At 58.3% G+C, this 17,511-nt stretch overlaps 1 protein-coding gene across 3 annotated transcripts in view; it reads right to left on the bottom strand.

The window, feature by feature from the left end:
- Positions 1-5,801: 5,801 nt before the first annotated feature.
- The window catches only part of LOC101940816 (lanosterol synthase-like), a 32,326-nt gene continuing 20,616 nt past the window's right edge, over positions 5,802-17,511 (bottom strand). For 2 of the 3 annotated variants that reach the window (XM_065561186.1, XM_065561187.1), the window contains exons 14-22: positions 14,992-15,042; positions 14,142-14,291; positions 11,927-12,023; positions 11,534-11,639; positions 10,890-10,955; positions 10,293-10,373; positions 9,638-9,808; positions 8,721-8,799; positions 5,802-6,956 (exon numbers count right to left, since the gene is read on the bottom strand). In XM_065561186.1, coding sequence (XP_065417258.1) covers positions 6,744-6,956; positions 8,721-8,799; positions 9,638-9,808; positions 10,293-10,373; positions 10,890-10,955; positions 11,534-11,639; positions 11,927-12,023; positions 14,142-14,291; positions 14,992-15,042 — 1,014 coding nt within the window. In that variant the 3' untranslated portion in view covers positions 5,802-6,743. The remainder of the gene's footprint in view (positions 6,957-8,720; positions 8,800-9,637; positions 9,809-10,292; positions 10,374-10,889; positions 10,956-11,533; positions 11,640-11,926; positions 12,024-14,141; positions 14,292-14,991; positions 15,043-17,511) is intronic. The other variant, XM_065561189.1, reaches the window with a different exon arrangement.

Here is a 17,511-nt window from a genome sequence, read left to right as displayed (position 1 = left end):
AAGATAAAAAGCACATCTGTAAACGGCCCAGGCTTCCCCTCCTTCCCCACTTATCTATGGGGTAAGCCTTATTCAGACCAATGGGATTGCTCACATGAGTAAAGACTACTCATGTGAGACAGGGATCAGGGCTGACTGCACTAGTTGTCCAAGAGCAAACACACTAATCGTTAAATGTTACCTAATCCCGGCTAAATCTTTAACAGGCCTCAGGCCAGAGGCAGATTTACCATGAAACGACCAGTGCGGTGGCACGGGGCCCCCACTGACAAGGGGGACGTCCTCCCAAAATGCAGGACAAATCTCATCTGACAGCCTGCCCCCGAGTCCCAGCCAGCGGCGCAGCAGGGCTCAGGCAGGCTGCCTGCATTCCGTGCCGTGGCCCCACGCGCTCCCGGAAGCGGCCGGCTGCTGGTACGTCTCTGTGTGCCCCTGGCAGGGAGAAGTGGCTCTGCGCCCTGCCGCCACCCCAGGCAACCCACGGAGACCCGCTGCCCCCTTCCCCCCCAAGGGACGCGCAGAGACATGCCAGCAGCAGAGCTAAGGCGGCTCCCTGCCCACGTTGCCTCCCTCCCTCCGCGCCACTCCCGGAAGCGGCCGGCATGTCCCTGTGGTCCCTGGGGGTGGGGAGGGTCTGTGCATTGCCCCCACCCCAAGTTGACTCCACAGCTCCCATTGGCCAGGAACTGTGGCCAATGGGAACTGCAGGGGCAGCGCCTGCGGGCAGTGATGCGCAGAGACCCCCTGGCCCCCTGCCTAGGAGCCGCTGCCAGAGGGGTGTGTGTGCCACTTGCTTTGGGAGTCACACTGCCCGAGGTAAGTGCAGCCCCTCCCACACCCCAACCCCCTGCCCCAGCCCAGAACCTGCACCCCACACCCAAACTCCCTCCCAGAGCCTGCACCCCGCACCTCTTCCCACACCCCAACCCCCTGCCCCAGCCCAGAGCCCGCACCCAAACTTCCTCCTAGAGCCCTCACCCCCTCCCACTCCCCAACCCCCCTGCCCCAGCCCAGAGCCCGCACTCCGCACCCAAACTCCCTCCAAGAGCCTGCACCCCTCACCCCTTCCCACACCTGAACCCCCTGCTCCAGCCCAGAGCCCGCACCCAAACTCCCTCCCAGAGCCTGACCCCTCACCCCCTCCCACACCCCAACCCCTCTGCCCCAGCCCAGAGCCCACACCCCGCACCCAAACTTCCTCCCAGAGCCTGCACCCAGACACGCGCACACACACACAGGGTTACACGGAGAGAGAGGGACACGCACAGAAAGCATCACAGGGAGAAGCACACAAAGTGGGGGAGGTCTAGGTTGGATATTAGGAAAAACCTTTTCACTAGGAGGATGGTGAAGGACTGGAATGGGTTATCTGGGGGGGGGGGGTTGGACTAGATGACCTCCTGAGGTCTCTTCCAACCCTAATCTTCTATGATTCTAAGGGTCACAGAGAGGGAGACAAATACACACATACACAGGGTCACAGGGGGAGAGCGGGACATGCATAGAAAGAGTCATAGGGAGAAAGAGGGAGATGCACACCTAGGTTCACAGGGAGAGAGAGGGACACACACAAAGCATCACAGGGAGCGAGAGGGACACACACACAAAGCATCACAGGGTTGCCTTTGGCTTTAGAGTTGTGATCTTTCATTTCATTGTTTCCGGTGGGGCCAGAAACCGGTTCAAAGGGCTAGTATGTGTTTTGGCTCGTTGCATTGCCAGGCAGTGGGCATCGGATCCTGCATGTGTAAATCGTTGTTAATTTGAACAGCCTGAGGCAGTGGCGGATTTAGAGTTAGTGGAGCCCTGTGCACAGCTTCATTTTTGGGGCCCCCACCTCGGGACCCAGCCAAGAAAAAGAACATTCTCCCTTATTGCCCCCTCCATTTTTCATTCTTTTTTCTTCCTCCTCCTCCTATATTGGCGCAGGGGGTTGGGGTGCAGGAGGGGGCAGGCTCTGGGAGGAAGTTTGGATGCAGGCTCTGGGCTGCTGCAGGGGGTTGGGGTGTGGGAGGTGTCTCCCTCTCTCCCTGTAAACCTATGTGTGCATATCCCTCTCTCTCCCTGTGACCTTTTCTGTCCCCCACCCGCTCCCTGTAAACCTGTGTGTGTGCATGTCCCTCTCACTCCCTGTGACCCTGTGTGTGTGCGTCTCCCTCTCGCTCTGTGACCCTTTCTGTGTCCCTCTCACTCACTGTAACCCTGTGTGTGCGTGTGCCCCTCTCTCTGTAACCCTGTGCGTCTCCTTTTCTCCCTGTGTAACCCTATGTGCATGTCCCTCTCCCTCTCCCTCCCTGTAACCCTGTGTGTGCATCTCCCTCTTGCTCCCTGTGACCCTTTCTGTGTCCCTCTCGCTCCTTGTGACCATGGGTGTGTGTGTGTCCCTCTCTCTCCCCCTGTGACCCTGGCTGTGCGTGTCCCTCTCACTCCCTGTGACCCTGTGTATATTGTGCCCCTCTCACTTTGCATACCTGTTGGTACATGGCCCTCTCGGTCTCCCTTTGTGTGCATGTTCCCTCTCTCTCTGTGTAACTGTGCTCTCGTGTTCCTCTCACTCTGCGTAACCCTTCGTGTTTGCGTCTTGCTGTGTTTTTGGCGTATAAACAATGTTAGTGCACAAAGACCCAGGCCCAACAGGCCCAACTTCGCTCTGGTACCCGCCAGACTGGCTGGCTATTTCCGTCAGACAGGTGCGGGCAACAGGGCGTTTCCTTTCCTTGCCCAGCGTCTGTCACAGCATCTCCTACCGACTGCAGTCTGAGCAGAGCCAGGACACGCTGGCGGTTGCATGTGGACGCTCCTGTACCGCACGGCAACGCTCGATGCTTTCATACACTCCCCCTTGATTAGCAACATGGCTACAGGCCAGATCCTCCCACAGCTGGCACAAGACAGGTTCACTCCACGCCTTCAATGGGGGCAGGCTGGTTTGTACCAGCCAAGGATCTGGGCCTTATGTCTCAGCCCTCTGCTGGCCCTACAGGTCGCCCTGGGCTAAGGGACGGGCAGCGCGAGGGGAATGGGAATGGACGGGGGCTAGAGCATTGGTAGGAATCTGACTGGTCGTGGCACACAGCATCTTCCAAACCTCCTGCTCGAGCTGTGCTGGGAACGTCCGCACCTCTTCCAGCAGGCGACGCTGCTCCGGGCTGGAGCCACTCTGGCTGGAGCCGGCTGGGGGGATCCAGGCAGTCCTGTCACCAGGGCTGATTGAAACCGTGGTAACAGAGCCATTCCAGGGGGAACCAAGGCCACGTCTCCCTGCGCGTCAGCCAGTTTTGCTCATGGAGGCTCTGGCTGGGCGACGACCTGCTGATTAGACCCAAGTCCCGCTAGGGGGTGACGTGGGGTCAGATTGTCAGCCCCTCCCCTCTTCTCCTGGCAGGGGCCCTATTCCCAGGGCTGGGGGTGCATTTAGGGTTTGTTAGCACTCAGGGCATTGCCAGGGCTGTTACCTGAATGAGAAACGGAGCAGCAGGCTCTCTCCCTGGCTCCTGGCCCGGGGACCAGCAGCAGAGATACAGCTGGCCCTGGCCAGCGACTGCCGAGCCTGGGTTGCTGCCCTCCTAGAGCGGCCCCAGGGCTAAATCCACGTCGGGGGTAGCTCGCCCTGCGCAGCCTCACCTGACACTTCAGGTGGGGGTTTGCTTCTGAATTCTGCACCCAGCCGCCCTCGGCTGTGAGCCCCTCCTCCTCCTGCAGGGGAAGACAGCGCAGCCGGCTACTCGAGCTGCTACATCCCCGCTGGGCCGGAGCCGCCTGTCTCGTGGCAGTCTGGGAGCCCCCCCGGGAGATGAGCCTGGGGAGTGCCAGGGCCAGCTCCCACCTGACGAACTCACCCCTTCGCTCTGCTCTGGAGTCTAAGCTCTGCACGGTGGGGACTGCTGCTTCCCTTGTGTCCGTACAGCACCTAGCACAGCACGGTCCCCAGGCTGCTAGCGAGGGCTCCTGCAGCGGGGACCACAGTGCTGTACTCACTCAACCGTCTCAGACACCGGGGCAGCCTAGGGGCTCGTGACACTTCAGGAGACAGACTATAAATATGGGGTCAGCTTTTCTCACAAGCCTCGTGATTTGGGGGGGGTAATCTCATGGGGGATTTCGGGGGGCAGGGGATGACTCATGATTTTAGATGGTTCAGGGTTGGCAGCCTTTCTGAGGAGGGCAGCGTGGTCAGTGCCCAAACGCTGTTCAGCTAGCAGAGTGGGGAGAGGTCGGCCCTGTCTCCCCTCCCCCCAGATCACACTCCCCACAGTCATAGTCTGATTGGACTGGAGGGACTTCGAGAGGTCTAGTCTAGTCCCCTGCACTCAGGGCAGGACTATATTATCTAGACCATCCCTGACAGGTGTTTGTCTAACCTGCTCTTAAACATCCCCGATGATGGAGATTCCACAACCTCCCTGGGCGATTAATTCCAGTGCTTAACCACCCTGACGATTAGGAAGTATTCAAGAGCAGCAACGGGACGAGATCGTTCATGCTGCCCGACACTGCTGAGGGTGGGAGCACAGTCCCATGCTCGGAGCATAGGACTGGTTCACAGCGCGATCCCACACCTCATACCAGACACTACGTCGGACAGGAGCTCTCCCAGGGCCAGAGCTCACCAGCGCAGGCGGTCAGCACAGCCATGCAATTAGTATGTTCGTCTTCCACGGAGCCATCCTCAGCCAGCCATTCCCCCTCACTGACACGCCTCTGCTGCCTCAAGGTGAAAAGTCTGCCAAAAATACCTCCGTGCTCAGCCGAACCCCTGGCAGCCTGTGCCTGCGGGAGCTTCTCCTCCGTGTGTCTCAAGCACAGAGCGAGCAGGCTGCCTCTGGGCACGACGCACGGGTTAGCCACCACCCTGCTCCCTTGAGGGATACAGTTAGGTGGGAGGGAGACAACCTAACTTACAGAACCTGCAGCGTGGCCCAGTGGACAGGGTACTGGCCAGGGATTCTGGCAACTTGGGTTCTAGTCCTAGCTGACCCATGGGGTGACCTAGGGCAAGTCATGTGGCCTCAGTTTTCCCAGCTATACAGCACAGATCGTGACACTACCCTCCTGTGTAAAGCACTTTGAGAGCAACTGAAGAACAGAGCTAAGTGGTAGTAGTATTTGGCCATAGGTGGGAGAGAGGGGGCTCCATAGCTCATCAGTGTGAACAAGGTACCTGCCTTTTCCCTGTGAGCCACTGGGGAGACCAGCTCCACCCCTGTGCCCGACAGCAGCTCGTGGCCGGGGCAGCGCATGTGCACAAGGCTGTGCCAGGCTAGTTATACAGAGCTCCAGCAGACAGCCCTGCAGCATGTCCAGAGGAGGCAGCTCCCAGCACCAAGTGACATTGCCACAGGCAACAAGTCAGAACTCTAGAGCACCCCAGGGAGGGAGAAGGAAGCCCCCTTTGCTAAGTACCCCATCTGATACGTGGAGCTGGGGAGGGGCGACTCCTAAGGGGACAGCAACGCTATGAGCTGGAAGAGACATACCCGAGCTGGGGCACCACAGCCGTGTGAGCAGCGGGAAGGGCGGGCACCCTGGGTACATAGCTACAGTCTCAGCAGAATTGCACTCAGAGCACCCAGCCCCTCACACTGTGGCAGATACGCTCTGCCTGTAGTGCAGGGGTTTCCACGCTGTGGGCCACAGAACTACTCCCTGCCTGCACATAGGCCCTGTCTAGGCCCTGAGCTGGCTGAAAACTGACGACGAGATCAGGTTGAGTCTTGCTCACATATGTCCCCAGATGGAAAAAAGTGCAAGGAGAAGCAGGCACACCTGTGCCATTAGGAAGACTCCTGGTCTGTAAGTTATTTTATATTTTTATTTACAATATTTGACCTAACTGGTAGAGAGCTGGACTGGGTCTTTACTGACACACCATAAACATTCAGCTTTTACACTAAAATATAGAAAACACAATATCGTGGGCTAAGCTGGCCAACTGTTTTGTTTTAAAAATCAAAAAAACACATTGTGTTATTATTCAACAGTTGTGTTACCGTTGTTGTGTTGCTTATTGTTCAGTTGTATACCAAATTGTGTTTTCCTTGTGTGAACACATTTTGCTCTCCACATTTTTTAAAGTGGAGCTTTACTAAAACTGTTTGGTTTCCAAGACCTTGAAGCATTTCTCTGAGTGAGTGCGGCTAGGGATTTCTCTCATTACCCCTGCTTAGATGACCAGAAAAGGAACCAAGGACGTGGTTTCTAGTGTTCTAGTGTATATGGATGTAGTAATTACAGTTAATCGTCTCCTCAAGCAGTGTTACTAGTGGGCGCAGCGCCATGGCAGCTGCACCGGCGGGCCGCAGGGAAACAGGTTTGGGAACCCGTGGGTTAGCGCCCGAACTCGATCTCAGTGAGCGCTGGCGTGTCTCCTCCAGCTTGAAGTGCAGACACCTGCTCACAGTCATACGGTTAGGCCCCACCCCCCAGCAGCCTGTCCTGCGCGGCAGCGTTCACCTGCAGACACACAGCCTTTTACACAATGGGTCCGGGAAGAGGGGTCCATTCAAGCCAAGCCCCAGACGTACAGCATGTTTGACTATAAGCCAGCCAGTGCCCACACACTTGCTGCCCCCTCCAACCCCACACGTAGGCCCGGAGCTAGAATCAGTGTGCAGAGTCCTCATGGACCACGACACAGCGCCAGGGCCTGCCAGTCTCCCGTAAACAGCCTTGTAGCCAAGCAAATCCAGCTGGGGTGTCACTGAGGCTGCAGGCCTGCCATGGGGTGTGGGCAGGGCCCAGGCTCAGGCAGAGGGGGACCCTGACAGAACCCCATCCCGCTTCCCTCCAGCCAGGATCTCCTCTTCGCTGTGCAAGGACCTGGGCTGCAGCTTTCCAGCAAGGGCGCTGCCGGGGTGCAGGCGTGCAAAGCGCCCAAGGGTCCAGATGGGGAAGACGTTGCGGTAGGAGGTGTAGCTGATTGCACAGGACTTGTTGAACACCCCAGAGATGTTCTCCTGCGAGGGGAGAGAGACAGAAAGAGGCAGGATTGGCAGGGCGCTCGCGAGCAAGGGGTGCTCCTGCAGGAGGTCCCACAAGCCCTTTGCCCTCTCACAGGCCTGTTGCGGGTACGTGTGCCAAGCACACACGTTATGACTGATGCACCCGTGTTTCCCACACATCCCGGCACATGGATACACTCCCTGCTCACTCCCGCTGAGACACGACACCGCACACACGCAGGGCCAGGCTCCCCACCCTGCTCCGGTGGCCCCTGGGGCCAGACATTGGCCACCAGTGCCCAGGTGGGGATTGCCCTGCCTGGCACAGAGCCAGCGTTAAGAGGCACATGCAGCCTCCAGCACGTGGCGTGGTCGTGGCACGGATGGAGCGCGCTGCTGGATGGGATTGTGACCAGCCCCATGTACTAAAGCAGCCCTTGGGCTGCTCTCATGTGTGCTGGGGCCGAGGCCATTAGGCAACCGGCGTCAGAATCAGGCAGTCAGACCTCCCCACCTCCCAGGGCTTCCCTGCAGCCACCGGCCCATCCACTCCCACCCGCTTAACACGCCGTGCCTGCATCTCCCTGTAGACCTCCAGCCACTGAACAACAGGGGTCAGCGATAAGCCAAGCCCTGCCCTGTTCCTGGTTCCAGCTGGATCCAGGGCTCTGCTACCCGAGGGCAAAGGGCCCTGGGAAGGGTCAGGTGGGGTCACACAAAGCCACGCGGCCCGAGCCAAGGGGAAATACCCCAGAGATATATAGAAGAAGCCTCGTCCTGCCCACAGTCCTTGCACCCAGGGCACCCTGCGGGACGGTGAGCTGCTGGGACGCAAAACGGATCCGTGTCCAGGGATTTGACAGGCTACTTCCATGTGCACAAAGCAGCAAACCCTGCAATGGCGCAGAGGGTGAGCACTGGCAGGGGAAGGTAGGGAACACAGGGTTGGCTTGGGGCGCTCTTTAGTTTGCCAGCGTGAACAGCAGGGAGATGACAGGCAGCTGGCAAAGCGGAGCCCGGGGGCAGCGTGGTGGGGAGAGGAGGGCGGTCAGCCAGAGACCCTGCCTCATCTGGAACGCTCCCACTGCCGAGGGCGTCTGCTCCCGGAGCATTTCACCGCTCTGCAGCCTTGGGCTGCTTTGGGCCCTGCATGGCGCCCGGATCCCCAAGTAACCATGACAGCGAAAGCCCCCTCACCTCATCGCCTCAGCCTGCACTGATCAGAAGCCGGCCTCACCCAGAGTGTATCCCGGCCCCCCCACCTCTCTGTGAGATCTAAGGCTCAGTGCAGCTAGGGGTGGACCGATAGGTCCTGAACAGCTCCGGCTGGTTCAACATGCCGCACAGGTCACCCCAGTACCTGCTCCCTGCTCCGGCTCCCCTTTCACAGAGTCCCGGACAAGGGCTCCAGCTGCTGTTCAAACCTTCTCCACCAGGGAGATCGTCCCTTCTCCTGCGACCGCGACTTCTCCTGACAGCTGCATTCCAGCAGCTCACCCAGACAGGGAGGCTTTTCAATACAGGAGGCAGAGCTCTCCCTGGAGCTGGGCCGGACTGTGGAACTCACTGCCACATGACGGAACGAAATGCAAAGCTCAGCTCTTCCACGGAGCCATCCTCAGCCAGCGATTCCCCCTCACGGACAGCTCCCAGCAAAACCCCTTGAGCCATCGGCCTGCATCTCCCCCGGCTGGGAGGGATGAGAGGGAGAGGGGCTGGCTGAAATGCCTGCAGTGACAGGGCTGGACACATCAGAGAGAGCAGTGAGGAGCTGCCTACCTGAGGCCAGTCCCCATTGGGCAGCTGCTTGTCAATCAAAACCTTGATCCCCTTTTCCAGCACCCCAACGTCCGGGTATCTGCAGAGAGAAGGGGCAGAGGTCAGTGGTGCTGACTCCGAATAGCATGCTAGCCCCCCACCCCCGCCATGTGCAGCCACAGCCGGAGCTCTCCTCTCCCTCCCCGGCACCGCAGCGGGGACAGGAACGCTCTTCTCCTCTCCCACTAGCCCCCAGCACTCACACTATGGCCACCCCCCCACCTCTGTGACATTCACAGGCCGGCTCGGTGGGCACCAAAGGCCCCGGGCAGCCAAGCAGATGAGGAAGCACCAGGTGTTCAAGCCAGGCCAGCAACAGCGGCCATATCCTGCAGTGCCCAGCGCAGGGACAGCTCAGTGGTTTGGGCATTGGCCTGCTAAACCCAGGGTTGTGAGTTCAATCCTTGAGGGGGCCACTTAGGGATCTGGGGCAAAATCAGTACTTGGTCCTGCTAGTGAAGGCAGGGGATTGGACTCAATGATCTTTCAGGATCCCTTCCAGCTCTATGAGATAGGTATATCTCCATATATTTTTATTAAGGCTGGGGTGGCAGCTCTGGGCCGTGCTGCTGCCTTACAGAGCCCGGACACTCGCTGTGGGAGAGCCGGTGGCGTGACGACGGGCACCAAGCGCCAGCCCGTGGACTGGAGCAGTCACTGACTAACCCCTCTCGGCACGGGCGCCTCCCAATCGCTGGGGTGTGTGCTCTGGGCTAGCCCAGGTGAGGACACGCAGCGCACAGCAGGGGGCAGGCATGGCGCGAATGAAGGATTCCACGCCAGCGCCCCGGTGCCGAGGTCCTTGGCAGGGCTGTGCTCTGTGAATGCGGGTGAAGAGGACGATGTTCTGCGGTGAGAAGCGGCGTCGGTTCTCCTACCTGACGGCCATGAGCCCCAGCAGGGCCCAGCAGGTGTTGTGGATCTGGGAGGTGGGGCTCTGCACATATCTGCGCTGCTCGCAGGACTCAAAGTCCTCTCCCCAGCCACCATCCTCCATCTGCTTGGAGACCAGGAACTGGCAGGCCTGGGCCACCTCCCTGCATGCGGCTCTAAAGGGACGAGGCAGAGCAAAGGGACTAGCTTTGGGGAAGGGGCTGGCGGAGCAGGTGGGGGCAGGAGACAGTGTGAAGCTGGGGCAGGGAGGCTCTCGCAGGAGCCGGGGTCTCCGAGATGAGACCTGGCCCCCGGGGGTGGGAGCAGCAGCCTAGGGCAGGCGAGCTTCCTCTGGTGAGTGCCCAACCTGGCTCTGAACACCAGAGCCCCCAGCTGCGAGCGGCCAGCAAGCTGGAGCGAGGGGGCCACGGGCTGGGGACAGGGCCCCAGGGGGCTGTGACACTCAGTGAGCAGGGGACGGGAGGACAGAGGAGCCCGACCCAATGTCTGGCGGGGAAGGCTGCTCTGGGTTTGAACAAGCTCCTCCCCCAGCAGAGTGATGCAGCACCTCCCGTGCTCGAGGGATGGCGCCAGCCACTCCAGGCCATGCCCTGCAGGCCGGGGCAGCCAGGGAGCCACACGCCGGATTCCCACACTCACCCGTTCTGGTAGGTGTGCTGCAGACAGGCCAAGGCCTCCAGTCCGAACCAGGTGCCGTAGGTAAAGCACACGCCCCAGCTCCTGATGGGAGGAGAGCGGCAGCGTCAGGCAGTGCAGAACGCTCTGCGGGTCTAACACCACTGGCCCCCCATGCCACAGACAGGCCTGGGAAGTCCCCGCCTCTCAGTACAGTCCCTCCCCACCGCAGACCTGGGAAGGGTCCCGTCGCCTCAGGCTACGCTGAGCCTTTACTGGAGCTGTCGCACACACACGGGCCAGGAGTCGCATCCCATCCCACGTCGCTGCGTCTGGCTTGTCTCTAGTCCGCAAGCTAAGGGGGTTAGTCACTCACTGGGAGCACCCAGCGCCACAGGCACTGGTCTGCAGGGGGCCCTAGACACGACTGTAACAGGCCGGACTGCTGTGGGCTCCCTGAGCCAGCCCCCCACCCCCCTCCCCCGGACACTGGCACACCTGGAGGTAAAGGGGAGAGAGGGTTACCCAAGAGTGCAGGTACCAGCACCTCTCTCACCCCAGCCACCCCCTGCCCTGAGCAGGGTGGAGTTTGCTGCACCAGCAGTGCACGCGGCCACTCACCCTTCCCACGAGCCGTCAGCTCTCTGCACCCTGCGGCAGTACTCCAGGCCCTTGTGCAGCGTCTCTCTAGACAGGAGGAGAGGGGGTTCCTTAGTGTGCAGCGTCCATCCTCCTGCCAGCCCGACCCAGGGGCTCCTTGGGAGCTCGAATCCCCTCTGAGAAGTGGGGGCCCAGCCCCTATTAAAAGAGTCACTCGAGGGCCGTAAGCTGCAAGGTGGACTGAGCCTCCACAGCCCCGTGCAGCTGCTGACCATGGCCCCTGGGGGCTCAGATGGAGACGGGATCTCCACCCCGGGACATTTGCCGGTGCCTTCCCAGCCGGTCTGCGGATGAAACACATCCTGGTCTGTGCCCCCAGTGCCCTGCTTGGGGCCGGGTGGCCCTCTGGCCTCACACAGGATGTACTCAGGCGGGCTGTTCTCACAGGGTAGCTAGGAAAGGAGGGTGCCCCCACTGCACTGGGACAGCAGCTGCCGTGTTCAGTTACCGGGTTCGTTCCCGGAGCTGTGTGGGCGGCAGGATCTGCCCTGCGGGTCAGAGCGTACAGATGGGGCCTGCGCCAGGTTCATCCCAGCAGGCCCCACTTACTGACCTCCCGAAGGTGCAAGCTCTGAACGGACGGTTCGGCGCTCCCCCTCCGTTACCTGACTTCCTGGGCCCGGTGTTCGGGGAAGGCCTCGTGGAAGTGCTTCAGCGCCTGCACGACGGCCGACGTGCACTCCACGTAGCAGTAGTCTATCATGATGTCACCTGCCAGAGAGGAGAAAGAGCAACGAGGATCCCCATCAAACGGGGACTCATGGCCAGCAGGCAGCTTGAGGACAATGCCAGGCACTGACAGGGGCCCCGCCTCCCCGGTGCACTCCCATCCCAGGAGCTGTGCAGAGGTGCTGTCTCTGGGGATGGGCACTGGCCGTGTGATTGCGCTGAGACCTCCCGAGCCTGCCTTGGGCACCACGCCCAGCGGACCTGGCTCTGCCATCCCTCACGGTGCGAGTGACAATAGCTGGGGAGAAGCCCAGCGCACCTGCCCTTACCGAACACCTCCGAGGGGTTCAGGAGCTCCAGCAGCCGGCCCCCGCGCTTGGTTTCATACGTCGCGAAGCCTCCGTCGGGATTCCTCATGCTCAGCAACTGCCCGGACAGGGAAGGGAAGAGACTGACAATCCAAACCAGCCTCGTTCACCCCCTGCTACGAAACACACCGCTTGGTGCAGATCCCCCGTTTACAATTACATTTGGAAACCCATCAGTTAGCCAGCTTTTAATCCATTTAATGTTTGCCAGGTTAATTTTGTTTCGCTCTGTTTTTTTCACCAAATTTTGTGCAGTACCACGTTAAACATCTTACAAAAGTGTAAGTCATATATCAACACTATTACCTTTATCAACCAAACTGGACAGGATCTATTTTCCATAAATAATTTTTATTATTCTAATTTTATTCTCAATGGCAACTGGCATTTATTATATTACCCTCCTTTAATTTTGTATTAATGGAGCTCCTTAGCCGCTGCATTATCTTGCCAGGGATTGATGTCAGACTGACCGGCCTATAATTACCTTGAACATTTTATTTACCCTTTTCAAATACTGGCACAACATTAGTTTTTTTTCGGCCTTTTGGAACATCCTCAATGTTCCAAGGCTTATTGAAAAATCAACATTTACAGTCCAGTGAGCTTCTCAGCCAGCTCTTTTAAAACTCTTGGATACAAGTTATCTGGACCTGCTGATTTTAAAATGTCTAACTTTAGTTGCTGCTGTTTAACACCCTCCAGAGATACTAGTGGAATGTAAAGAGCAGCATCATATGATATGACTACACCATCTGGCTTTTCCCCAAATACAGATACAAAATATTTATTGAACACTTCTGCTTTGTTTTGCATTATTACTGAGAATTCTATCATTTTCATCTAGTAATGGACCAATACCACTGTCAGGATTCTTTTGTTCTTAATATCTTAAACTCTTTCTTATTGTCCTTAACTCTGCAGGCCATAGATTTCTTCTTGTGCCCCTTTGTTTCCCGCATCCATCATCTACAATTCTTAGCTTCCGATTTCAACTTCCCTTTTCTGCCATTTGTTATATATTTTTTTCTTATTTTTATAGGTGCCCTCACTTCTCCTCTAATCTAGGTCTTTCGTTATCCACTACCGCCTTCTTCCTTGATTGTGGGATTGTAGCTTTTGGGGCATCCAATTGTTTTTAAACAATTCCCAGTTATCATCCACATTTTCTCTGATTAAATTCTTCCTCCCAGCTGATTTGGGTCATAGGTGTTTAGCTTTGTGAGACTGGTCCTTTTAAAGTACCAAGTATATACGCCTCTGGTCTGGACTTTATTCTGTTTGCACATGACTCCTGTGATCGAGTTATGATTACTTGTACCTAAGCGTCCATTAATTTTTAATTATGTTATCAGTTCCTCCTTATCTGTCAAGACGAGGTCTAATATATGGAGATATAGACCTATCTCATAGAACTGGAAGGGACCCTGAAAGGTCATCAAGTCCAGCCCCTGCCTTCACTAGCAAGACCAAGTACTGATTCTGCCCCTGATCCCTAAGCGGGCCCCTCAAGAATTGAACTCACAACCCTGGGTTTAGCAGGCCAATGCTCAAACAACTGAGCTATCCCTCCCAACCACTGAGCATTTCTTCCCCCTTTTCCCCCTTCCCTTTTGCTAGGAGCTGGCCAGAGCCAGAGGCACTTTTATCCTCCCCACGGAACAGCTGCCTGGTCTCCAAGGCCCTGGAGCCAGCTCGGGACATTTGCTTCTGCTCCCCAAGACTTGGGCGAATGAGCTCCCTGCACGGGGTGTCCGTGCTGTGAGCAGACTGCCCGCCGGGGAAAGGCGCTGCGCTGTCCCTCCACGCAGGGACAGAACAGGGACAGAACAGCTCTGAGCTCTCTCCCGCACACAGGGCCAATCTGTCCTGTCCTGTCAGGCTGCACGCGCTGCTCCCGACTCAGGACTCATGAGCGACACCCGTTGGCAGCGAGAGGTGCTGCACTACCAGCCCTGCCTGGGCTCCTCCTGGGGTTCATGCCAGCCGGGCCCAGCTCACATCCAGACGTGATCCCAGGCTCACGCCCTGCAGGCCGTATGCCCAGTCACAGGACGGCCAAGGCCCACAGAGGGAGAACATCCCCCACCCAGAAGCCGTTTTGTTTTAAGCTGTTCTGAGATACGTGGCGCTGACTCTGGGGTTCTCCCCCAACTGGGCCTCCGCCGCCTCTTACCACATTCACAGCGTCAAAGAGGCGCCCCGTGGGGACGTGCTCTGCTATGAAGGGACACTTCTCCTGCAGCAGCATCACCGATTTCAGCCCCTCCGCAGTGCAGTCAGCCACGATCCAGCCGCAGTCACGGGTGCTGAAGGGGAATCCGCCCTGGGGAGTCAGGCACCAGCACTCAGCCCCAGGAGCACGGAGAGCGAGGGAAACTGCCCTGCCCAAGGGGAGGTGGAGCCCCCTCACCCAACCCCGCATTACAGCTCCGCTTGTGCACACGAAATGGGGAGAGAACGCTGGCAACCATCCCCCACTTCGAGTCCAGCAGGAGGCTGGGGAGACAGGGGAGTCTCTCCTTAACAGCGAGGTGGCACCAGGAGCTACTGCAATAGCTTTCACGCTGGAGGCTGGGACCAAACCCAAGTCTGGGCCCCAAGCAAAGTGCCAGTGGTGGGTGAAATCCAGCCCCTCCTCCGCCGATGCGATGTGTATTGGCCAAGCCCCGCCCCCATATGCAGACACCAAGCCAACTGCTGTTCTGCTTCCCATGCCCCGGGCACTGCCAGGTAAACGCCAGCTCGTGCCCTTCTTCCAAGCAGGCTGAGCCTGTCTCACTGCCAGCCCCTCGGCACCTGGGATCTCAGTCATGGCCGCAGACTCCTCCGGACACCAGAGAGTCGCTCTGCGGCCAGAGCCTCCCTCTGACGCTATCACAGGATAGATCCACTTTGAGTCTAAAAGGTTCGTTCCCTGCCCCGCGAGCAGCCCAGAGCTAGGGGCAGCCGGACACGTGAGGAACAAACATGGAACAACAGGGGAGAATCAACCCAGGGAAATCCAGGCCCGTGGCCAGCTGTACCTTGCTCATCTGGCGATAGTACTTCTGGTAGTCGGGCGGGTTATCCGGAATCTGCAGGAGATACGAGGAGCGCCAGTGAGGAGGAACGGCAGGAGCAGCCTGGCTGCAGGCCCCATAGGCCCCACGGCAAGAGCAGAGCACTGCAAAGGGCAGGGGTCTCACAGCTATGGCGATGGCCATGGGATCAAGGCCAGCCGTGCCCGCAGAGCACTCCTGTCTGCACTGCCACAGTCTGGTCGCCAGAGGCCAGGCTGGGATTGGTGCTTGTCCGTGTCACGTCTCCCTGGATCAGGCTGGGGCCAAGGCTGGCCCTGGACTCTACCACTGGCAGGGGATGAGCAGAAGGGTCTTCCACAGCTGACCCTTTGCAGTACGCCCCAGTGCTGCCCTGGGGTGGCTGTGTCAGCACACAGGGCACCTGGAGCTCTCCCCCTAGCCGGACTGCAGAGGGCCCTGTGCATCCACTTGTTTTCAGTGCTTCACCCCCGCAGAGCCCAGAGAGGGCCCCGCGGCTGGGTCCGCACCAAGCTTCCCATGAAACTGCCCTGCCACGCTGGGTCCAGCACCAGGGACAGGGCAGCCTGAGAGCAGCCGGGGTCTGACCTCCAGGTCAGCGAGCCCTGCTCAGAACAGGCTTGGACGATGGGGTCTTATAAAGGTAGCCAGCCAGTCAGGCAGCGGCATAGGAGCCAGCAAACAGAGCTGTAAACAGGGGAGTTTGGGGGAAGACTAAGAGAGGCAGGCAGAGGATAAGACAGGCTAGTGAACGGAGTGTGCAGTGTTCTAGCAGTGTCTTGGTGCTTGTTGGGGGTTTGTTGTGCTGTGGGTGGTTTGGTTTGGTTTGTGTTTCCCAGATTTACAGGATTTAGGTGGGAAGCCTGTGACAGATACAGAGGCAGTGGTGGTAGTGACCCAGGCAGTGGAAGACACAATGAAGATGACTGGATGTGGAAGCTGCGGCATGTACATGATCCTGGAGGGGGTACCTGAAAAGAGTTTTGTCTGCATGAAGTGTTGCCTGATAGAGCTGATGGAAGAAAAGATCCGAGGACTGGAGATGCAGGTGGAAACTCTGGTTGAGTTTAGAAGGGGGTTCCAACGGATGATGGAGCAAAAACATGATGAGGCCAAAGAGAAAAACTCAGACTTGCAGATGGAAGCAGGACCAAAGAACTCTGAGGGGAGACTGCTGGGTGAGGAAAGTGGACTGTGGAAGCATGTGACTAAGAGAACCAGGCAGAGGAAAAGACGGGCTAGTGAAGGAGCAATAGAGCTCAGGAACAGGTCTGCGGAGTTGGAAAATGAAGAAGGGGCACAGCAGGTGGTCACTGAAGGCGAGAGGGCGAGGAAGAAGAGAAGAACAGCTAGTCCTATAAAGAGAGGGGAAGAGTCAATGGAGATGATGCCAAACATGAGCCCCAGGCAGATGGGTTGCAGAGGATTGCAAGGGTGAATAGGAATCGAGAGGACTTGCAGCCAGAGGGAACAGGGGAGAGACCGGAGAATCGCACCGTCACCAGGAAAAGGCAGGTCTACGTGATTGGAGACTCCTTACTGAGAAGGACAGACAGGCCTGTAACCAGAGCTGATCCGGAGAACAGAAGGGTGTGCTGTCTGCCGGGTGCTAAGATACGGGATGTGGACCTGAGGCTGAAGAGGATCCTAACGGGAGCGGGAAAGAATCCACTGATTGTCCTTCATGTGGGAACAAATGATACGGCTAGATTCTCGCTGGAACGTATCAAGGGAAGACGCTTAAGTGATCTTCAGTGGGATTCTGCCTGTTCCTAGAGAAGGACAACAAAGGTGTGACAAGATTATGACGATCAACAGATGGCTCAGGCAGTGGTGCTATAAAGAGGGCTCTAGGATGTATGGTCACTGGGAAGCATTCATGGACAGAGGACTGTTCTCTCGGGATAGACTTCACCTGAGTAGGGAGGTGTAGCGAGGCGGTGGGCTACCCCACAGCCCCGCTGAGGGCCGAACCTCCCCTACTACCAACATGGGCGGAGACACCGGGTCCGGCGCCCGCCCCTCAGAGGTCACAGCCCCCACCCGGAATTATAAAAGCCCGCCTGCAGAGCTCACTGGAGGCCAGGACGGCGGAGAGAGCAGACGTCCCCGTCCCTGGCTGAGCTCCCGCTTGGGAAACAGCCGCAGGCTGCGAGCGGCCTGCTGACTCACCGGGCCGGTCGAGCCTACCTCTCGCCAGGTACCCCGAGGAGGACTGGCCAAGCCTGCCCCGTGCCAGCTACCCCGAGGAGGAGCCGAGCCTGCCCTTCGCTACCTACCCCAAGGAGCCCATGCTGGTGGAGAGCACCGATGACACTAAGACGGCCCAGGTACCGTACGAGGGGGAGTGTGGAAGTAGCCCGGGGGCAGCCGACCCCAGTCTGGCTGCTGCACTGCCAGAACCGATGTCAGTGTGTTGCGGCCAGGATCTCCACTGACAGCAGCGAGTTTCCGTCGCTGCTAGGGCCCCGGGCTGGGATGCAGTGGAGTGGGAGGGCCTGCGTC

The sequence above is a fragment of the Chrysemys picta genome, chromosome 11, assembly GCF_011386835.1.
Source record: "Chrysemys picta bellii isolate R12L10 chromosome 11, ASM1138683v2, whole genome shotgun sequence".
NCBI lineage: Eukaryota > Metazoa > Chordata > Testudines > Emydidae > Chrysemys > Chrysemys picta.
The sequence above is the reverse complement of the archived record's forward strand: the minus strand, read 5'-3'. Positions and strand labels throughout refer to the sequence as shown.